At 32.1% G+C, this 21,205-nt stretch overlaps 4 protein-coding genes and 1 long non-coding RNA gene across 5 annotated transcripts; 3 read left to right on the plus strand and 2 right to left on the minus strand.

Moving 5' to 3' along the window:
* Positions 1 to 4,385: 4,385 nt before the first annotated feature.
* On the plus strand, positions 4,386 to 5,336 carry LOC147941262 (uncharacterized). Its single transcript, XR_015561246.1, has 2 exons — positions 4,386 to 4,911; positions 5,037 to 5,336. It is a non-coding gene; the product is annotated as an uncharacterized LOC147941262 (long non-coding RNA).
* A 360-nt stretch (positions 5,337 to 5,696) lies between these two features.
* On the minus strand, positions 5,697 to 7,294 carry LOC147941263 (uncharacterized). The gene is made up of 3 exons (XM_087458446.1): positions 6,632 to 7,294; positions 5,843 to 6,538; positions 5,697 to 5,741 (listed from the first exon to the last, which is right to left on the minus strand). Exons 1-3 carry the CDS (start codon positions 7,292 to 7,294, stop codon positions 5,697 to 5,699), a joined length of 1,404 nt encoding a protein of 467 aa, XP_087314572.1.
* A 2,190-nt stretch (positions 7,295 to 9,484) lies between these two features.
* On the plus strand, positions 9,485 to 10,019 carry LOC109125614 (uncharacterized). Its single transcript, XM_019227581.2, has 2 exons — positions 9,485 to 9,659; positions 9,788 to 10,019. Exons 1-2 carry the CDS (start codon positions 9,530 to 9,532, stop codon positions 9,925 to 9,927), a joined length of 270 nt encoding a protein of 89 aa, XP_019083126.1. The 5' UTR covers positions 9,485 to 9,529; the 3' UTR covers positions 9,928 to 10,019.
* A 126-nt stretch (positions 10,020 to 10,145) lies between these two features.
* LOC104701052 (uncharacterized) lies at positions 10,146 to 11,851 on the minus strand. Its single transcript, XM_010416682.3, has 3 exons — positions 11,491 to 11,851; positions 11,250 to 11,365; positions 10,146 to 10,616 (listed from the first exon to the last, which is right to left on the minus strand). Exons 1-3 carry the CDS (start codon positions 11,596 to 11,598, stop codon positions 10,280 to 10,282), a joined length of 561 nt encoding a protein of 186 aa, XP_010414984.2. The 5' UTR covers positions 11,599 to 11,851; the 3' UTR covers positions 10,146 to 10,279.
* A 2,683-nt stretch (positions 11,852 to 14,534) lies between these two features.
* On the plus strand, positions 14,535 to 16,518 carry LOC104701053 (uncharacterized). Its single transcript, XM_010416683.3, has 2 exons — positions 14,535 to 14,768; positions 15,555 to 16,518. The coding sequence occupies exons 1-2, from the start codon at positions 14,699 to 14,701 to the stop codon at positions 16,325 to 16,327; spliced, it is 843 nt and encodes a 280-aa protein (XP_010414985.1). The 5' UTR covers positions 14,535 to 14,698; the 3' UTR covers positions 16,328 to 16,518.
* The last annotated feature ends 4,687 nt before the right edge of the window (positions 16,519 to 21,205 follow it).

Genomic DNA, 21,205 nt, shown 5'->3' on the forward strand with positions numbered 1-21,205 from the left:
AGTAAGATGTTCTTTTTCTTATTGAAACTCTTAATCAATGTGATGTAGTACATAAACTTAAGTGTGATTTAGGATTTGCTAATATAATTATCCAGCCCTCTCTTAGAAGGAGTGGAGGCTTAGCTTTGATGTGGAAACAGAATGTAGCTCTCAGTCCAATTTCAATGGATGAGCGTCTCATTAATGTTTCTGTAACCATTAATAACATAAGTTTTTATTTGTCTTGTGTGTATGGCCATCCAAAACAAAGTGAAAGACACCATTTATGGGAGTGAATAGAAAACCTCTCCTATCATCGCCATGATCCTTGGCTGCTCATAGGTGACTTCAATGAAATACTTTCAAACTCTGAAAAACTTGGTGCACCTATAAGAGCAGCCTGGACCTTCTGTGATTTCCAACGCATGCTAGCGATATGTGATCTTGAGGATATACAGCACAGAGGCGATAAATTTTCATGGGTAGGCGAACGACAAAACCACACTGTCAAATGTTGTTTAGATAGAGCTCTCCAGAACGGACCTTGGAGAGCTGCTTTTCCGAATTCAGGAGTCGAACTTTTAGACTTCACAGGTTCTGATTATAAACCGATCTCCCTAAATTTTAATATTGGATCCCCTTATAGACGAAGAACCTTCTACTTTGATAAGTGTCTATGCGAAGTTGATAGTTTCAAAGAGGTCTTTAGACAAGGATGGTTAAGAGAAACGCAGAATCTGAACATACCAATCTCAAGTCGAATTGTCTTCTGTAGAAAAGCAATGGAAAACTTGAAACATGAAGTTCAATTAAATTCAGAAACGTGAATTAAGGCTCTACAGTCAGAACTTAATACAGCAATGGAGAGCCTCTACTTTACGGTGTGACAACATATCCCAAGGCTACAAAATAAACTCACAAAAGCCTACTTGGATGAAGAAAAACATTGGAAACAGAAGAGTAGACACCAATGGATGAATGAGGGTGATTGAAACATAAGCTTTTTCCAAGCTTGTGCTAACACAAGGTACACAAAAAATCAAATCACCTCAATCCAAGATGCACATGGGAACATATTTCGTGGAGATAAAGCGTTAGGAGAGCAGGCTCAAGTTTTCTTCCAAAAAATATATTCAACTAATGGCCATCAAGTTACAAAGGACGTTTTTGCTGATTTCGAGCCACGAGTTACATCAGATATGAATGAGGATCTCACTCGACCTTTCACTGCACAGGAAATATACGATGCAGTGTGTCAAATCGGAGATGACAAAGCCCTTGGTACGGATGGTTTAACAGCTAAAATTTATAAAACATGTTGGGACATTGTTGGTAGTGATGTTACATGGGAAATTCAACATTTCTCCGATACAACCACTATGCTACCTCATTTGAACCATACTAGCATTTGTCTCATCCCAAAAATTGACAATCCGATCACTTTCTCTGACTACCGACCAATTGCACTCTGCAATGTCCTATACAAAATCATTTCAAAGTGTTTAGTCAGCCGACTAAAGAAACACTTAAATGAAATAGTCTCGGATGTGCAGGGTCGACTGATTCAAGATAATGTCATGATAGCTCATGAAGTTATGCATTCTCTAAAAGTTCGAAAGAGAGTTTCAAAGTCTTCTATGGCAGTCAAAACGGATATTAGCAAAGCTTATGACAGAGTAGAGTGGAATTTCTTGAGAACTACTCTTCAACTTTTTGGTATCTGTGATAAGTGGATTGATTGGATCATGGCTACTGTTGAATCTGTGAGTTATTCAATATTAATCAATGGCTCACCATATGGAAATGTCAAAACGGAAAGAGGCATACGGCAAAGGGATCCCCTTTCACCCTATCTTTTCATTCTATGTTCGGATATCTTAAGCCATCTCATTCAATCATGGGTTATAGATGGAGATATAAAAGGTGTAAAGGTTAGAAACAATGCACCTAGAATAACACATCTCCAATTTTTTGATGAAATTCTATTCTTTTGCCAAGCTAACAGGAAAAATCGTAAAGCATGGAAAGATGTGTTTGATGTCTACGAATACTATTCAGGCCAACAAATCAATACATCAAAGTCTATGATAACGTTTGGTTCACGAGTGTACGGTACAACACAAAACAGATTGAAAGAGATACTTGAGATTCCTAATCAAGGAGGTGGGGGGAAATATCTAGGATTACCTGAAGAGTTTGGCAGGAAGAAGAAAGAAATGGTTGAATATATTATCACTAGAGTAAAACAGAGAACATCTAGTTGGAGCGCAAAGAGACTCTCTCCAACAGGCAAAGAAATAATGCTTAAATCAATAGCACTAGCCATGCCCGTGTATGCTATGTCTTGCTTTAAACTACCTAAAGGTGTTACTTCAGATATTGATTCGATACTCATGAACTATTGGTGGGAAAAAGATGCTCAACAAAGGGGAATTTCCTGGATAGCATGGAAAAAATTGCAACACTCAAAGAAAGAAGGAGGTCTAGGATTTCATGATCTAGAAAAGTTTAACGATGCACTTCTAGCTAAACAGGCTTGGCGTTTAATTCAATATCCAAATTCAATGTTTGCACAGATAATGAAAGCTCGCTACTACCGGGATACTACGGTTTTAGATGCAAAACAAAGGAAAAACCAATCTTATGGTTGGTCTTCTCTCTTAGTGGGTATTTCATTAATAAAAAAGAGATCAAGGTGCAATGTCGGTGATGGAAAAACAGTAAGATTAGGATTAGACAATGTTATTGACTCACATCTCCCAAGACCAATCTCTGCTATACATGAAGATAACAATAAAGCGTTAAACACACTTATGGTAGTATCGGGAGAGATCATATCATGGGACAATTTGAAGCTTCGAACACACATCAAAGTAGAGGATATTGATCAAATTCAAAAGATTTATCTAGCACGCGTAGGGCAGCCTGATACACTAACATGGAATTATAGCATTACAGGTGAATACACGGTTAAATATGGCTACTGGATTTTAACACATGATCCTCTCTCGTGTGACATACCCCCGGATATACCTTATGGTTCACCAGAACTCAAGAACAAAATCTGGAAGTTACCAGTGATTCCAAAATTAAAACACTTCTTATGGCGAATTATTTCTCGAAGCCTTCCAACTTTAACAAGGCTACGCTCTCGAGGTATGACATTAGATCTGATATGTTCTAGATGTCGACAAGCAGAGGAAACGATCAATTATGCTTTATTCACATGTCCCTTTGCACTTATGGTTTGGCTTTTTTCAAGCACTCCCTATATAGACACAACTAATTTAGCAGACGATGCAGAAGAAAACATTTCTAATATCATAACTTCAATCCTATACTCTGCATCTTCAAATGGTGAAAACAATGTTTCCTATTTGGTTACTATGGAGAATTTGGAAAGCTAGAAACAATAGTATTTTTAATAACTATAGGGAGAGTCCATCAAAATCAGTTCTATACTCCAAATCAGAAGCTAATCTATCACACGCCTATTCAACATTGGAAGCGGAAGCAAAAGCAATGTTGGTTGCATTACAATAATCTTGGATAAGAGGTTACACTGCAATAATAATGGAAGGGGACTGCGACGTTTTAATGAACATCGTCAATGGCCGAACACGACACAGACAGTTAATCAACATCCTTCAAGACTTACAATTTTGGATATCAAAATTTTAATCTTTTAGCTCTGTTTTTACAAAGAGAGAGTGTAATAATGTAGCTCACTTATTAGTCCAGTTGGGATATAATTCTTCTCTTTTTTATGCTGAATCTGAGGATGATCAAGATAATGATGATGATCAAGAGACTAGAACAGAGATTAGAACAGAGCAAAAACAGAGTAGAAGAAAAATAGAGTAGGAAGTAGAGTGTAATGGAGAAAGAGATAATCTCTTTTCTTGCTTGATTTAGTTCCTAGTTACAATCTAAATATAGACAATTACAAAGAGAATATTCTACCTAAGATGCTCTGCACAATTACACATAATGAAAGTGACATCTCCTTAATTTCACATGTGATTTTGGTTTGACTTAGCTTCCCATTGCACAAACTCGTCAACGGCTCCATGGGAAGGATCTCGAAGTCTTGTGACCGCTGGAGGCTGTTCTTCATGGACTGGACTTATTCAGCCTCCAAACCGTACGGACGGCCCATCTTGGTGGTTGTATGGACGTACGGACAGTGGTGTAAGTTCTCATATATATATTGTTATACTTTACTACTAATGTTTTTATTTTTATTTATAATTATAAAAAATGGAAATACATACTATTTAGATAGAAATCCAACCATAATTATTACTTTTAGATTATATAGTCTTAAAAGTTTAATGTATAACAAACTAGTGCAGATATGAAAATTTGTTTCTATGTCACAACTGACTAAATAAAATCTTTGGAGTGTTGAACTATCATCAAACATATTGAACTCTATAATCTGATGTGTTGAAACAAAAGTTTATAATTGTGACAACCCATCCCGCGGACCCCACTAGCCCACCGTTAGCCGCCCTAACGGACCCCAAGCTGGTCCTGCAGGGCATCGATCCTAACCCCACACCGTGGACAAGAACTATTCATCCAAATCCACCAGTAGGTTATTGGTGTGTCAGGCGTTCCTCGAACTTTGGTCCCCACCCTTTAACAACTTTCGCACAGGACAAGCTGTCACCAATTGAGCTGTGACAACCCGTTCTAGCCTCCAAGCAAAAAATAATAATAATAACAAACAAAAAAAAACAAAAAAAAGGAAAATGTCGAGGATGATCAAGATAATGATGATGATGGCCTTGGTAATAATGGGCGTGAGAGCAAAAACTGTGACTGAATGTCGTGAAACAGACTGCAAGTATTTTTGTGCGAACAACGGGATGAGCACAAAGGCTTGTTCTGAATGTGTCTTTGGATGCAGTACTGCTTCTGACAAAAGTAAGCAAATAGATATATAGCCAAATCTCATAGTTTAGAAAGTTATGAGTAAAAAATAAATTTGTTTTCAGTGTATGATTTTAATTCAATTCACAAATTATGGTTATGATTTATGATGTTTACAGGGACAAACGATGTACACCAACGTGTCATATGTTACCGAAATTGTGATGTTGGTTGTGGCACTGACAATGCATGCCATTTACGGTGTAAGAAGCGTTGTGGTTACCCCCCTTTGATGAATATCCATCTATAATTTGTTGAGTCTCATGATGATTCATGGACTAGTGAAACTTTAATCATTATACATTTCTCTTTGTGATTTAGTTGTTTATTTGATGAGTTTTTACATGTTGGCGTTGTAGTTGGCATGAAAAGATTCTATATAAACATGTTAAAATCTAATAAAGATATTATTTTCTTGAAATAAATGTGATGGTATAATACTCACAAAGTATGAAAATCAAATACATATGCTTGCTGGATGTATGTTTGATCTAGAAAATATATATATATGAAGATTTTAATTCCTTTATTAGATTTATATACAAGAAAATAATATATATATATATATATATGAAGATTGATACAGTATATATATATATATATAATATTAAAAATGAGTAGAAATTACATGTTTGAAGAGAAAAAATGACCATGTAGTAACAGTACAAGATTTTAATTCCTTAAACATGTAAATATGAGGTCTGTCCAGCACAGCCATTGTTGTTTTAAACTCTCTCCACTTTCGGCTTCTTTAGAAGCAAGCTCCCCAGAGCGATGGTTCAGGGAGTGGATGTCACCAATGAAGCTTTTAATAGATTGATGGCCTGCACTACAGTAAAACTCGACATAATAAACTGAAAAAAAAATTGTGGAAATGGATGGTTCAATATTCATAATTGATATATTAGAAGAAAAAAAAACAGACCTCTCCTTCACTGATGCTAATTACTTGTTCCTCAATCTCATACAAGTCTGTGTTCAACTTCTTCAGTAAGCTAATGGTTGAGCATGAGTTTGAAGCTGTGACCGTAAGATCATTTGAAATCAGAAACGTTGATCCTCTCTTCACAAACCCACTACAATGTGGTGCCTTGGGTTCAGGTTCAACAATATAGTCAGATTTTGGATCCATTGCACTCAATAGATAGCATTGAGAGCCTTTTCTCAAATTTAACCTTTTTAAACACTTCTGGTAACAGACATCGAGTAGTGGTCGCTGGCAACTGTAATACCAAGGAAGCATACATCTTGAAGTTAGAACATGAGTCATTCTGGTAAAGCTCAAGTTCTTAAAGCTTTTGTACAAGTTCTCAATGCATCCTAGCATGATTCTGCTTCCAGATAATTCCCGAACATATTCCAATGGGACAACCAGGAAAGTGAAAAGGAGATCAACAAAGTCTTCATTACTTTCAGCATATAAAACCTTCTTGTCTTGCTTTCTGACGTATAAAGTTACAGACAAAACATCATTTGATTCAGAAGTACCTACGGGTTTCCCTTGTGCAACGAGACTTGGCATGTTAGGCGTCCTTGTCATGACAGATGAAATTTGTTTCCTCAAGAAAACATCAGTCAAGGAGGTCTTTGAGGAGAATAAGCATTTCAGCAAACCTAATACCTGGGAGTTATTGTGCATAAACAAAAGTGAATATAAAAGTTTAGTTTAAGCAAAGGCAAATAAACTAACAATTCCATGACAAATGTTGTTTACCTCTTCGGTACCAACATTGACGACCATCTCATGAAGCTTGCCAACATCTGCATAACCTAACCCTTTGAGTGTCAACATGGTGATACCTATAGAATTTAAATTCACTTTCATATCGTCGCTAATGATGAAGGAGGTCTGGCCACTGGCAAATATTTCATCATGGTCTTCTTCTAAGCCTGGAGCTTGTATAAACTCTGTCCTCATCAGTTCACCACAACTGCATCTTGAGGAACGGAAATTACTATATACCTTGGAACATCTAAGCTTCTCTCCTGAATTCCGGCACATATAGTACTTAAGGACATCAGTGTCATAGAGGTTAAGCTTAAGCCGTCTGCATTTCTTCTCTGTTAAACTCCTTGGTAGCAAAAGCATTTGCTTAGAAGTTTCAGTCGTAAAATTAATTATATCCATTTCAAGGACACTTTTGTAAAGATTGTTGAAGCAGCCTATGACTATACCTTGAGACATCTGATTCTGCTTATGCTTCTCCAGCAATCGTACAATGGTCCCCATTGGGAGTGTTAGTAAGCTAAAGAGTACATCCACAAAATCTTTACCAGCTTCAGCCAAGACGACTTTGTCTCTCATCCTGTCGACAAGAAGTCTCAGAGTAAGAGTTGGTTTCAGCCTTGGTTTCTCTGAACTTTCAACACCACCCATTGAATATTACTACAGAGGAGAGAGCTAGTGACAAGATGTCGAGGGATTTTGAGTTAACAATACTGAAGTCGTAAGGCCATATGGTTTGAAAAGACTTCAGTAAATAATAATTCAAGCACAAAGACCCAAGAGTTATATAAACCTTTGAGCTTCCCCATGACTTTATAATTCACCTCGAAAAGGTAAAAAAAAAATATGCCCAAGTTCAAACTTCAATTAATTGGTAAATTATTAATTATTGTGTTGTCAAAACGATTTATTGTGACAAGCGAATATGATTTTTCAAGCTAGTTTTCACACCCGACTCGAAGCGGACATGAACCTGTGTTATTCTATTTGCACTGTACCTTGTCGTACGAACAACAAGTGTTGTCAGCCTTGTAAGAAATGTTGTGGCTGGCCACCCCTCGATGCATCTTCATCTCTGATTTGAGATTTTTGGGTTTTAGACTTGTGGAACTGTTCTTATAATTTTCTTCTTGAGATTTAGTGGTTTGTCTTTTTCAATCTTTACTGTTGGAATGTAATTCGACATTAACAGATTTCTATATAAACATACACTAAAGTCTAATAAGAGATCATTTTATTATTAAAAAAACAGTGATGTTGCAATACACAATAATGCCAAAAATTCAAATACATCTATCAGCTAAATTTTTTCAAAGATCATCAATATATATATATATATATATATATATATAATTATATACTCTATATACAAGAGAATAAAACATGAATTGAAAATACATTTGCAGGTTTCTAATATCTTATCTATATAAAAAAAGAGTAATATAGATTAACAAAAAGGGTTATTTTTAACAGTAGCATGTTATTTATCGTATTATGTAAATATGTGATGGGATAACTGGAATGAGAAAAATGTTATTAGTCTCTCACAAATTTTTAATTATAAAAATAAAATATAGTAATATCTATCTTAAAATGAAGAAAACTGTAATTATAATCCATTTTACGAAAAAAATGGTTATAAATTTTAATAGCCTCTAATATATGTTTCATCAACAAAAACTTTGATTTTATTATTTTTATCATGATGTTATTTTGCGCCTAAACCCAAATCTGTTAAAAGTAAAAAATATATTTTTAATTCAAATTTTGAACCATTTGAATAATAATTTTACTATGTAAATGGATTATTTCTTAATTAAATAACTAGGTACTAACCCACGGAAAATCGCGGGCTGAACATTTTTTTGATGAAATTTTTTAATAATTTATTTTGTTATTATGTTATTTATAAAGGTTTGTGATTGAAAATTCAGTTTGTTTATATTAAAATTTTGTATTTTAAAAATATTTATTGAAAACCTGTCAATAAAACATTTGAATGTAATGAATAAAATTGTTTAAATCTTTGTCAATTAAACGTAATTCTTGCTCTAGATGTGAAATAAGTAAAAAGATATAACTAACATGTAAAAAGAGCAACTAAATATAGCTAGTGAATGTTCTGAAAAATCTATTAAAAAACAACATTCATTGTTTTTTTTTCTGTGGCTTCTCTTACTTGTATGTAATAAGCACCTTCAAGCATTAAATATATTCAAATCTCAACTTAGTTTTATTTTTCTAAAGAACGATGACTAAAAAAAGATATAACTTTTTTTTTAAATAGATAAGATACTATATCTATTTTTTATTTATTAATTTTTAAAATCTAAGCCGCTGAACAAAACTGTTCTATATTTTATTATATTTGATTTTTGATAAAAAATTTAATCCGTGATAAAATTTATAGTTATATAGATTTTTAAAATCGTAGCTGTTAATTTGTTTCTTTAAAGTACAAATTAGTTTTGATTATAATAGATTTTTTTCCTTTCCTACAATTTATTATATTTTATTTGTCCCCAATTTTCGTTTTTTAATTAATTATATTTATTAAATTAATTAATTAATCTTAATCAAAATTTCTAATGGCAATTGAATGTATTTTTTTACACATTTTAAGGTTAGTTTCATATTTGTACTTCCCATAGGATATTAGCAATCAATATTTTTTGTTATTTGATACCTAGTATAAAAATCATGGAGAATATGATTCAAATATTTTCTACTAAGTTTGTATATTAAAATATAGTTTACCAATTTTGCCATTGTCCAAACAATCATGATATGCATTTTGACACACCTTTAAATATTGTGATACAATAGTTGATAAACCCTTACAAAGAGAAAAACAAACAAACAAACAAACAAACAAAAACAAAGAAGATGTCGAGTATGATCAAGATAACAATGGTGATGATGGCTTTGGTACTAATGGGCGTGAGAGCAAAAGCTGTGACTCCATGTCAAGAAACAGAATGCAAGTTCGACTGCGGAAACATTCATCAGATGGCTTGTAACTCCATGGCTGTGTCTTCGGATGCACTTCTCCTTTAACTTTGTTTTCATTATATAATATTTTTTATAAATGTATTCACTAAGGATGGTTATAACTTCTAGTTATTCTAATGATGATGCTTACAGGGGCAAATGGAATGTACTGGAACCCAAAGATGTGTTATTTTGGTTGCTCTGGACGTTGTGGTAGAGACATGAACTGTCGCCAACGTTGTAAGACATGTTGTCATTGGCGGTCCCCTGGTGCCTCTTCAACGTTGATTTGAGATTCATATGTTTACACCTGTGGTACTTTTGTCATATCTCCAATCTTGTTATTTGACATACTAAATCTAATAAAAGGATAACTCTTTTTTCATTTCCCAAACCAATTTATTTGAAGTTCGAAGAGAGTAAGCCATTGTATTCAAGTTGTCTAATAAAAAAATTTTAGGGTACTTATGAGTGAGTTGTATCATATTATCATTTTACCACTAAACGCAACTTGTAGTAACTCTTTTTCATTCATATATTAGAGGTAGATGAAAAAAGCAATGTCATCAATAAAACATCGAGACTATATCAGAAGACTCAGAACAACAGAACACGATCAATGTCTCTCTCTCTCGTAACTTAGGCTCACGGTGTTTTCCCAGATTCTAAAGTTACAGTTGAGGAATCTCCTTGCTTCTTCTTCGTCGTTGCAACTTCATCAATACCTTCAGAGGAATTCACCTCACTATGACTTCTTTTCTTTGGGTTTGTCTTTGACGCGCTATTATCCTCTTTCATCTCTGTCTCTTTATCCATCTCCATCGGGGTCTTTTCTACGTTTAATGGAGGATAAAAAGGGGGTTCTCGCCCACTTAGATGGCAAAAGACACGTTCGACTGTTTCGTTTATTTCTTTCCCTAACCCATCCTTCTCAAGAATCAGATCCCAAACTGATTTTGATGCCTTCTCTAGCACTGGCCCTCTGCCCACAACCATGATAAAATTTCATCAACACATTTTTTTTCCAACAGCAAACTTAAACCAAGAAAATTGATAGTACAGAACATAAGACAATCTCTGTATGTTAGTATGCATACAGGTAGCTCCAAGGGATAGAAATCATTACCTATCGTGAATGGCCTATATTATTCAATCAGCTCTACAAATGTGAAATAGAAGTATGGAAAACAAACAATATTCATAAGTGCTCTAAGAATGTAACGCAGAACAAGATCGATACTGCACCTCCATGGAACTTAGATCATTACTGGTTTCTATTATTCAATCAACTCAAATATTAGGTGGGGGCTATAGCTAAGAGTATGAAGCAGAATTATACAAAATCGATATCCCTATTTACTCATATCACCTATCATGAATTTCCTGAGAATGCAACATACAACTATGGAAATCCGATATCCTCTAAGAATGTAACGCAGAACAAGATGGATACTAGACCTCCAAGGAATTAAGATAATTACCGATTCTGAATGATTTATAGTATTCATCCAGCTCTAAAATTAGGTGGGGACTAAACTACTTAATCATTATACTCAAAACTAGCAATCCAGAGCCCAAGTATATGAGTTGAGATAAGTAAAGGAGAAAACTTTACTCGAGTTCTTGACGAAGAGCATCAAAGAGTTCTCTTTTAGTCTGTTTCTCAGCACCAGGTGTGTTAAGAACTTTACTCTCCTCCGCCATTTTAATCGTTGTACTCTTCAACTCTTCCTATTCACACAACCACAACAACAACAGAAAAAAAAAACATTAACTTTATGATTTTGAATTGAATCATAATAAAAACAAAAAGTCACAAACTTTAAAACTCAAAAATCAAAATCTAAGAACTTTACATTGGCTTTGAGCTGATTGATGATCCTTAATCGAAGAGCATCGATGGTACCATCGTTCATAAGATGTTCAAGAACGTCTTCTGGTTTAATCACCGAAGAAGACGACATTGTTCTTCAAAAACCCTAAAACTGTTTTGTCACCCAATTCCAACGATTCCTTAAGCTACCGTAGACAGATACAAAGAATCGTAGCTGAAAAAGATTAGATTTTTGAGAAACCCAGAAGCTGAGAATCCAAATTCGATTCGATAGAGAGAGTAGTAATCAGAAGAGATTGAAGACGGAGAAAATATTGGGATTTTGGTTTTCAATCTCATCCTTAAATGAAAACATTCGGTTTTCCTAAACCGAATTAAACCAAAAATATACTCACACAAAACCGAATTGGATAGGTTTTGTGCAAAAAATAAAAGCCTTCTAAAATCGTTAAGTTTTTGCAATTTTACCTTCCATCTCCCAAAAATATATATTAATCATTTGAAATCAAAAATATTACAAAATATAACTTTATAGGTATCTTTTAAGCGTTTATGCGTTCATATATATTAGATTTTTAAAATTTAAAATGTAGTTTTGAACTTCTCATCTTGGGAGCTTCAATTTAATATATTAGTTATCAATAATTTAAAATTTGAGGTTGATGTATTTTTTTGATTTTCCAGTATTATCTTGCATTTTTGGGCTTTAGAGGATAAAATTGTAAAAAAATGATAATTTGGAGGATTTTTTTGCACAAAACCTTTATTGGATCATCATATCATGTATTTAGGAAGACATTTCTCATTGCACTCAATTATATTTTTAGTGGATGTAAATTCTTTAAATATTTTTTTCCAAAAATCTTATGTTACTAAATATATATGTGACTCAAATCCATCATTGTTCAATTTATAGTTTATCAAAGTCATTTAAAACTTTCCATTATATCTAAATCAAAAAACCAAAATCATTATTCAATAAATCCCCATAAAATGATTGTGAATCTTTATCAATAGATAAATAATCTTGAATGAATGCAGAACAATAGAGATAACAAAACAAACAACAAATTATAATACTTATCCAAAATCTTACAAATTGTAAATTTTATTATTTTTAGCTACACATAACTAATAACATGTGATTTTGAAAACAAAAGTGTCAACTATTATCCATATTCCAAACCATATAAACATTTTTGTCAAATCACATTTAAAATAATGTTCTTACTTTTCAGATTTATCACCATAATTACTTATTTATAAAACTAAATATATTAGTTTTATAAATAAACCATTAAACCATTGAACCAAATTAATCACATGCTGAACCAAATTAAACCATTAAACCAAATTAATCTCATACTGAACCAAAATCAAATTAATGATTCATCAAATTAAACCATTAAACCAAATTAATCTCATACTGAACCAAAATAGAACCATCATATGATCAACATGACTTTGATAGAGTTTTTGAATATTCTTTCCCTCTCACATGGGTAAATGATTTAAATTTGTTAACATGATTATGCAAAGAATTTAACAACATGGTTAACCATGTTGATTTTTTATTTTTAACAACATGGCTAACGATGTTAACTATCGTTAGACTTAATCATCTTTAAAGATTTTTGATTTGTCTTGAGAAATTTTTTTGATTCAGTTCTTGTTTAAAAACTGAATTTGCTTTTTTAATTTAGACTTAATAGACCAAGAATACGTCTCTCATAGACATAAGAAGCCGACAATGACTCAAGAGGTTTTGAAACAAAAATATGATGCTTATTAGGGAATAACACACACAAAACATTTATAAACCCTTTATAGATCTCATTTCTAATACAAAGTAAAAAAATCAACTTAAAGAGATTGAAGACTTGAAAAAAAAATTGAGGACTTTGGAACAGTCTTAAAATGTAAGAATTTTCACTATTGATTTAGAAAAAAAATGGTAAAAAAATCATAAGAGCAAATACAAGGCAAGAGAAGAGAGGTTTTGAACAAAACCTTCAAGATCTTCTAGAAGCTTCCCTAATACCAGTCCGTTTAATTATCACCAATGATTATGATCATCTTTGTGGGAAAAAATTCCTATAAATCGGTGACATATGAAACTGACTATCATTTATTACTTATAATCGGCTATACAGTGAATTGCAATGATGTGAGATTTAATAACTCATGATTCTTATGGAATCATAATATTATGGTTGTATTAAGATTACAAGAGGTGATAATATGATTTCTGACTAATTATCAAAATTTAAGGTAATTACTGAGATAATTGCATTTGTGTGTTATCAGAAATACATAGTTTAATTTCTTTGCATAATCTAGTTAACAAAATCTCTTGTTACATAATATAAAAATCCTTTTTTAAAAATAATTCACATTTCGTCTGTCCAAAAAAAAAAATCACAATCCATCATAAATCAATTTATAATTTATTAAAATCATGACAAAAAAATCAAACTATATCCAAACTCCCTCAAGAATCTATGATATAATAAACTCCCTAAAATGATATTATAAATCTTCATAATTTGATAAATAATCTTGAACAAATGCAGATAAAATCATAATGTTTATCTTACCAAACTTAAAATTTTTGATAAGTTAATATTATTATTTTACTAAACTAAATGAATAGTAAAAAAGTCATATGACAATTTTTTTTGATAAAAGTATGACAAATTATAAAATTCATCTAATAATTTAAAAATTATAAATATTATTATTTTTGGGTGCACATACATTAATAACATGTGGTTTTGAGAAGAAAATGTAGTTTTGAAAAAATAGTGCCAAAAAATACTATCTCAAATTTTAGCAAAAAAAAAAAAAAAAAAAACAAATACTATCCAAATTCCAAATCATATGAACTTTTTTTGTAAAATCACAATTCAAATTATGTCCATTTATTTACAGATTTATCAACACAGTTACTTATTTATACAACTAAAATATATTTGTTTAGTAAGTCTCATTCATGATTCATCAAATTAAACCACTAAACCGGAATTAATTTCACACTAAACCGGAATTGAACCGTCATTACCTTGTGAGTCTTTGAATAGTCTTTTCTTTGATTCTTTCCCTCTGACTTGTGGTTTCCTGAAACCTTCGTCACACTCAAATCAAATGTTTCCGTGTTTCTTAAAGCATAAATTCTTGTAAAATTGGGTTAAGAATTTGGGGATTTGTGAATCTATTGGGTTCTCAAAGCCATGGACTTCCGAAGAAGAAGGATTCAGTTTCTTCTCTTTGCTATCGGATTAATAGCTCTCAGTATGACAGGTACTTTAGATTTGTTTCCGCAAAAGTTTCCATCTTGTTTCTTCTTTGACCATCAATTTCGCGTTTTGCTGTGTTTTTGGATAATTTCGTATAAAACTCACTCATGGGTTTTGGATTTCTATTTTTATTTTTAGGGTAGTTGTAAAGGTATCGCCTTTTCAGGAACTTGTTCTGAGATCTCGATTTGGTTCTAATAATACTCTTTCTTTGATCTCATTGGTTGAAACATGAATTTGATGAATAAGGTTATGGAAGACTTGGGCCTACGATGGGATTAATGACTAGAATTAAGATTATAATTTGACATTTCAACACTTCATATCTTATAATGTTTTTGTTGTTTCGGTTAACTTGATTGATGAACATAGTAGTGTGGTCGGAACTGTTGTGTTTTTTTTTTTTGTTCAGAATTCATATTTTCCCTTTTACTTACTCTTTGGAACCTCTGTGTTGCTCACTCATGCTGGTCATATGATCACAAAAGTTTCGATTTGTAGCATATAATGGTCACTCATTTCAGCTATGTGACTCATAACAAGCTCAAGACGATTTCTCAGATTAGTTAACATGTTTTATAAACAGCCATTTCAGTTTTCTCTTCTTGTTTATTTATTTTGTTGTGGTTTGTGAGATTCCAAGTTTCTCACATTATGTTTTTCCTACAAAAGTTTGGTTTTGAGTTAAGACTAAACTGTGTTGGTTGTGGGTTCGTTGTTTAAATTGGCTTATAGGATAAGCGTTGGATGTCTGATTATCTTTGATGTCTTTGTTGCATATGGTAAACAGCTGAAAAATGTCGGGAACTTGTTGGACAAGAAGCTGCATCAAAGAGTGGAGAGTTTACATTCTTGAACTGCTTTGATATGAGTTCAGGAACTTTAGCCTGTGCAGTTAAAGAAGGTGTAAAGCTTTATTTCTACAATATAAGATCTATTCACGTCGAGAAAGCCCGGAACATCGCTATTGAGAAAGCCTTGCATGAGGCATTGGTTAGTGGCATGCCTCCAAATGAAGCAGCCAAAGAGGTGCAGAGAGCTGGTGAAAAAGCGGCTAAAGTGGCTACCAGGCAAGCGAAACGGATCATTGGACCAGTAGTAGCAGCCGGGTGGGATTTCTTTGAAGCCCTTTACTTTGGAGGGACTTTAACTGAAGGGTTCTTGCGTGGTTGTGGAACTATGGTTGGTGCTTACTCAGGAGGGTACGTGGGTGAGCAGAGATTTGGTAGATTCGGTTATCTGGTGGGAAGTACTTTGGGGAATTGGGTTGGCGGACGAGTTGGACTGATGGTTTATGATGTTGTGAATGGGGTAAACTTCTTCTTTGAGATTTATCAATCTGGAGAAAGTTATGAGGACCAGCCCACATATGAAACATCTAAGGACCAGTCTACATACGAAACTTTTACGGACCAGTCTACATATGAAAATTCCGAGGACCAGTCAACATCTGAACATTCTGAGGATCAGTCTACTACATATGAAAATACTGAGGACCAGTCTACATATGAAACTTCTGAGGACCAGTCTACTACATATGAAACCACAAGTTATGAGCTCTAAAGGAATTGGAAAGCAAGATTTTGGAATATTTCTTTCCGATACATTTGACATAGTTGTATAGACTAAGAAAGTTCCCACAGGATCAATTTGTTATGGATGTCCAAATTATTTAAGTTTCATTTGGTTTATTGTACAAATTGGATGTTTTAAATTAGTTTTTAATTTTTATGTTGGGTTTTTTTGAATGTTCATTCAAATGAAGGCTCTATTCGTTGACAGCAAACAAACAACGCCTGTCGCTGGATCCGCGGGATCAAAACAATAGTTAAACAAATAAGATAGCCATCAAAAAAAAATATTAAAAAAAAAATCAAAAATGTTATTTAAATCAGATAAAATAAAATATGATCAAAATTATATAAAGTTATTAAAAATCAAACTAAACCTAAGTAATAAACTTGAATATAATTAGATTACAATCTAAATTAATTAATTATAATCAACTTCAATGAAATAAAATTAAAATGAATAAAATAAAATAAACATAAAACTAAGTATTTAAAACTATAAATTTTCAAAAAGTATATATTAAAAAGATAATGGGATTGGTTGCAACGACAAACAAGTGAACAATACAGTGACATGCAAACAAACATGGCCAAAATCATATCTTTCTTACAACGGGTAAGGCCGGCAAATAGGTCGGTTTGGGCTAAGCAAATTTGGGTGAAACAAACATATTTCATATTTGTTAGACATAATACGTTTTTCTCTACAAAATCCAAATTCCATCTTTCTAAATGGTTTTTCATTTGTGTGACGAGTGGTAACACCCCAAACTCAGTCCAGCAACAAAGCAAGATGGGCCTTGATCTGAACATTTTAAGTGATTGTATAAAATTTACAAATGTTAAGTTAATTCGATTATATATTTTAAAAAATCTAATAAAACTCAGTTTTATTGAACTAAATATATTTTAAAATCTTATTAAAGACATTTCGAATATTTGATTTTTAAAAAATTGAGAGGATTTCATTAGTTAAAATTAAAAAAACCTGAATTTCAAATCTTGTGGTTGTACGTGAGATTTGAAAATATTTAACGATAAATTATATCAAATTTTCTAAAATCATAATAAGGATATAAAAAATCATTAAAACTCAAATCATATAAAATACTATATTTAATACACATTTAAGTATTCTTTTTAATTGTATCTCTCACGCTTCTGTTTTTTTATCATTTCATTTTAAAATTAAATGAAATTTCATAAATAAATTATCATTTGAGATAAGAAAATATGTTTGTTCTAAAAAAAATTAGGAATTAGAAATTTTTCTAGAAATTATAAAAATTTTAGAACCAACATCATTTATTTTACTTATTGTCCACATATATCCGACAATAAATTTTTCAATAGAACCAACATCATTTTTTGCACTTCTTCACCAAGATCTCAACATTATTTGAGCATTCCTGGTGATATTAAATACACAAATGCAATAAACATCTATTATTCATAGTACATACATTCTATGTTGCACAACTACTATATAACTAGTTTTTGCTATTACTTATTGTAAATGACGCTTGTCCACAGCAGGCCGCAGCAGTAATTTGTCCACGTATTATATAACACTATGACTTCCGAATTTCTTTCTCTCAGGCTTCGACTTCAGTAGTCGTTCTTCTTTTCCTCCATTGTAAATGACGAATGAGCCAGACATGTGACTACAACTCCCTAGTTCCCCTAGCTCACTACTTCTTATCAACATCTACTAATACCTTTCCTGAAAACCAATCTTTTGTCAACAATGAATGCAGTCGTACTACCCATCAGTTACACATTCATTCTAGCTGAAATGTGTCAGGTCCATTACACTTTTTCATTAACCCGCCAACACCACAAAATGTCATTTATGCCTTTTAACCATGCCACAAAAAGGCAGTATGACTTTTTCCTGATATGAGTGAGGTTTTCGAAATGGCATTTCCTAAAAATAAAAGTTTATTTGATAACATAATTGACAGAACTCCCTTTTTTACCATAGATATTAAAAATCTTATTAAAATGTAAAACGTGAAATTATATACCATTCATTATTAAAACATAACAATATTAGACCTGACGTGAAAACTATCATGGTATAAGTTGACTGGATCAATTTTAAATGTATCTATCGTAATATTGTAAAATGAAATTGTGTTCAAAATTCAAAAACATATGGAGGATCGAAGTTGGTCAGTAATCACTACTATACCACCATATGTTCGTCCAAAGAAAACCACTACTTTTTAACTACCAATTAGAGTGGTTGAGGACATAGCTGAAGTCCATCTCTTTAGAAATAGACTTAAGAAAATGCGAAAAGGCGAAAGACAAAACACTATTTGGATTTATATATGTTTTCATTGTGACTTTGGGGCATTTGACATTTTGTTTCAGTTGATATTGAGGGGTCAATAATATTTGATTATATCAGAAAAATACTTAAGAAAAAAAGTGAAATAGATTTTTCAATGTCGAGTAGTCGCGTCAATCCGGTTGATGCTAAAAGTTAGCCACTTTGTCATTTTGTTTCGCCATTTTTCATTAAAAACATATACTCCCTACGTTTCAAAATATAAGATGTTTTAGCCAAAACACGCATAATAAGAAATGTTTACTTTTAAAAAGTTTAACCAATCAAAAACAATACTGCATATAATAAATAATAAGAAATTATAAAAGTAGTCTAAAAGTTGCCTAAAAAATTGAAAACATCCTATATTATGAAACAAGCAAAAACCTCTAAAACATCCTATATTATGAACGGAGGGAGTATTAATTAAGAAAGACCAAAGCACTTATTGACTTTTTAACTAGGTCACACCCTGTTTCAAAAGGGCCAATAAATAGAATACACGTGCCATTGATGAACATGCTTCATCCTTCAATGAACCCGTGTGAGGCCATGGCTAACGCGTGGCTTGGCCGTGCCAAACAAAGGTTACTGCACTTGAGTGGAAATAAGTTAACAATGCAAATTTAATGTTTATGCATGTGTTATCTTTACTACATAATTGATGATTATGCCATACGGCCATATCTATTGGTTTGAATTCATCTTAAACTGAAAAATAATGTAGAATATCATTAACTAATTAAATTTTCATTTCAGAAGTACCATCATTAGGGTTTTTTTCTTTCAAAAATATTATTACAGAGTTTCTAGTCCAAATATACTACAAACCTTAAAATGATCTTTTAAGAGTTTATAATTCAAACATTTGGGGTTTTGTTTAGTATTTTAGGTTTAGGACTTAGTTTTTAGGGTTTAGTTTTGAATGGTTAAATTTTAGCTTTACTTTTGTGGTATATTTGTAAAAAAAAAATTAGTGGTATTTTTTAAAAATAAAACTGATAATACTATTTTAAAAAATAATAATTTTAGTAATATTACTGAGAATTAACCAAGTGGTGGTAGTCTAGTAACTTCCATTTGAGGAGGAGTTGTCCTTTTGCTCTAGGATAGAGATCAATTCTTCTCGAGCACGTATTTACTAAATCATTCTACTTAGCATGTCGAAATGGTGTCATGCTTTAGGCCTATTTACAAACTCCGTGGATGGGCTACTCGACAGTAACACAGTTCACTTACATTCATCTTGAATAAACTAGTCCGATGTTAAAACCTTGGATTAGTTACCTCTGATTAACAAAAACATATATCGAAGAGAATTGCCCTAAATCAAAGAATAGTAGAATACGTATGTACCAACACGTAAATGTTTTATTACAAGATCACCGGACAGGAAATAATGTGATATGTCTTTTCTTTTGGATACTTTAATAGTTAACTCTTTTCTTTTTACTTAATAACTTGTATTGATCTCCCTTTTGAAGAGACACTGTTAGTATTTAGGTTGAATTGGAGTATTTAGCACACATAATCTTCAACATTGTGTACATGTGAATTTGGGAACTTAACGAAAACGAAGTGATAATGTGATATGTCTCACTCGAATAAGATAAGATACGAGGCGCCTTTACATCCGAAGTGATAGGTGATCAGCAAAGATATATAGAACCACCCTTGTAACGACACGACATGACATAAATATTGTCTAATATTAATTTTTCTGTTGTCCTTGTAAATTGTCTTCTTCTTTTTTTTTTTTTTTTTTTTTTTTTTCCTATTAACTCTAGTTCCATCGATCAGCCATTGAATATTGGTAAACATATAACAACAGTGTCCCTAAGGAACATTTTTTTTTCTTTTCATTTTTTTGATTCAAAAGTATATTGGCATAAACCTTCATAAATATAATGAATTGCGAATTTTCAAATGGTAAACAGTTACAGGAGAACAAAAAAAATATATTTTTTTTTATGTTAAAGAAAGTCATAAATATTTAACAATTTCTAAAGTGCATACATACATGATACCTATTGTTGGCAGAACTTTACAGTACTATAACATATTTTTTTAGTGATTATTTAGTAGTTGACATAATTAAAAAATGATTATATAGTAAATTATACGAACGTTATGGAAAAACTTTAAATTGGATCCGTCGAATGTGCTCAACAGTGAGGATGGCAACATCCTGTCCTGTCGCATAGTCTCAACTTGGTCACCTCTCATGAGCCTAAAACTTATATTGGGGTTACATAAAGTAAAACTTATCTAACAAATTAAAAACACAAAAAAAAACAAAAGCTTTCAATATTGTTATCAGACATATATATAAGAATATATGAAATTACATAGTAGTTGATCATAAAAAATGTTCAAGAAAGCGCTAGGCGTTAAATAGACGGTGATCCAACGTCTAGCGCCTAAAATACCTAATCGGAATCTAGGTGGTTTAGGCGTTTACAATATAAACTAATATATATCTGATATTATATATATAATTATACAAAATATGTATAAGAATAATAAAAAAATTAA

The sequence above is a fragment of the Camelina sativa genome, chromosome 7, assembly GCF_030686135.1.
Source record: "Camelina sativa cultivar CO46 ecotype springtype chromosome 7, ASM3068613v1".
Taxonomy (NCBI): Eukaryota; Viridiplantae; Streptophyta; class Magnoliopsida; order Brassicales; family Brassicaceae; genus Camelina; species Camelina sativa.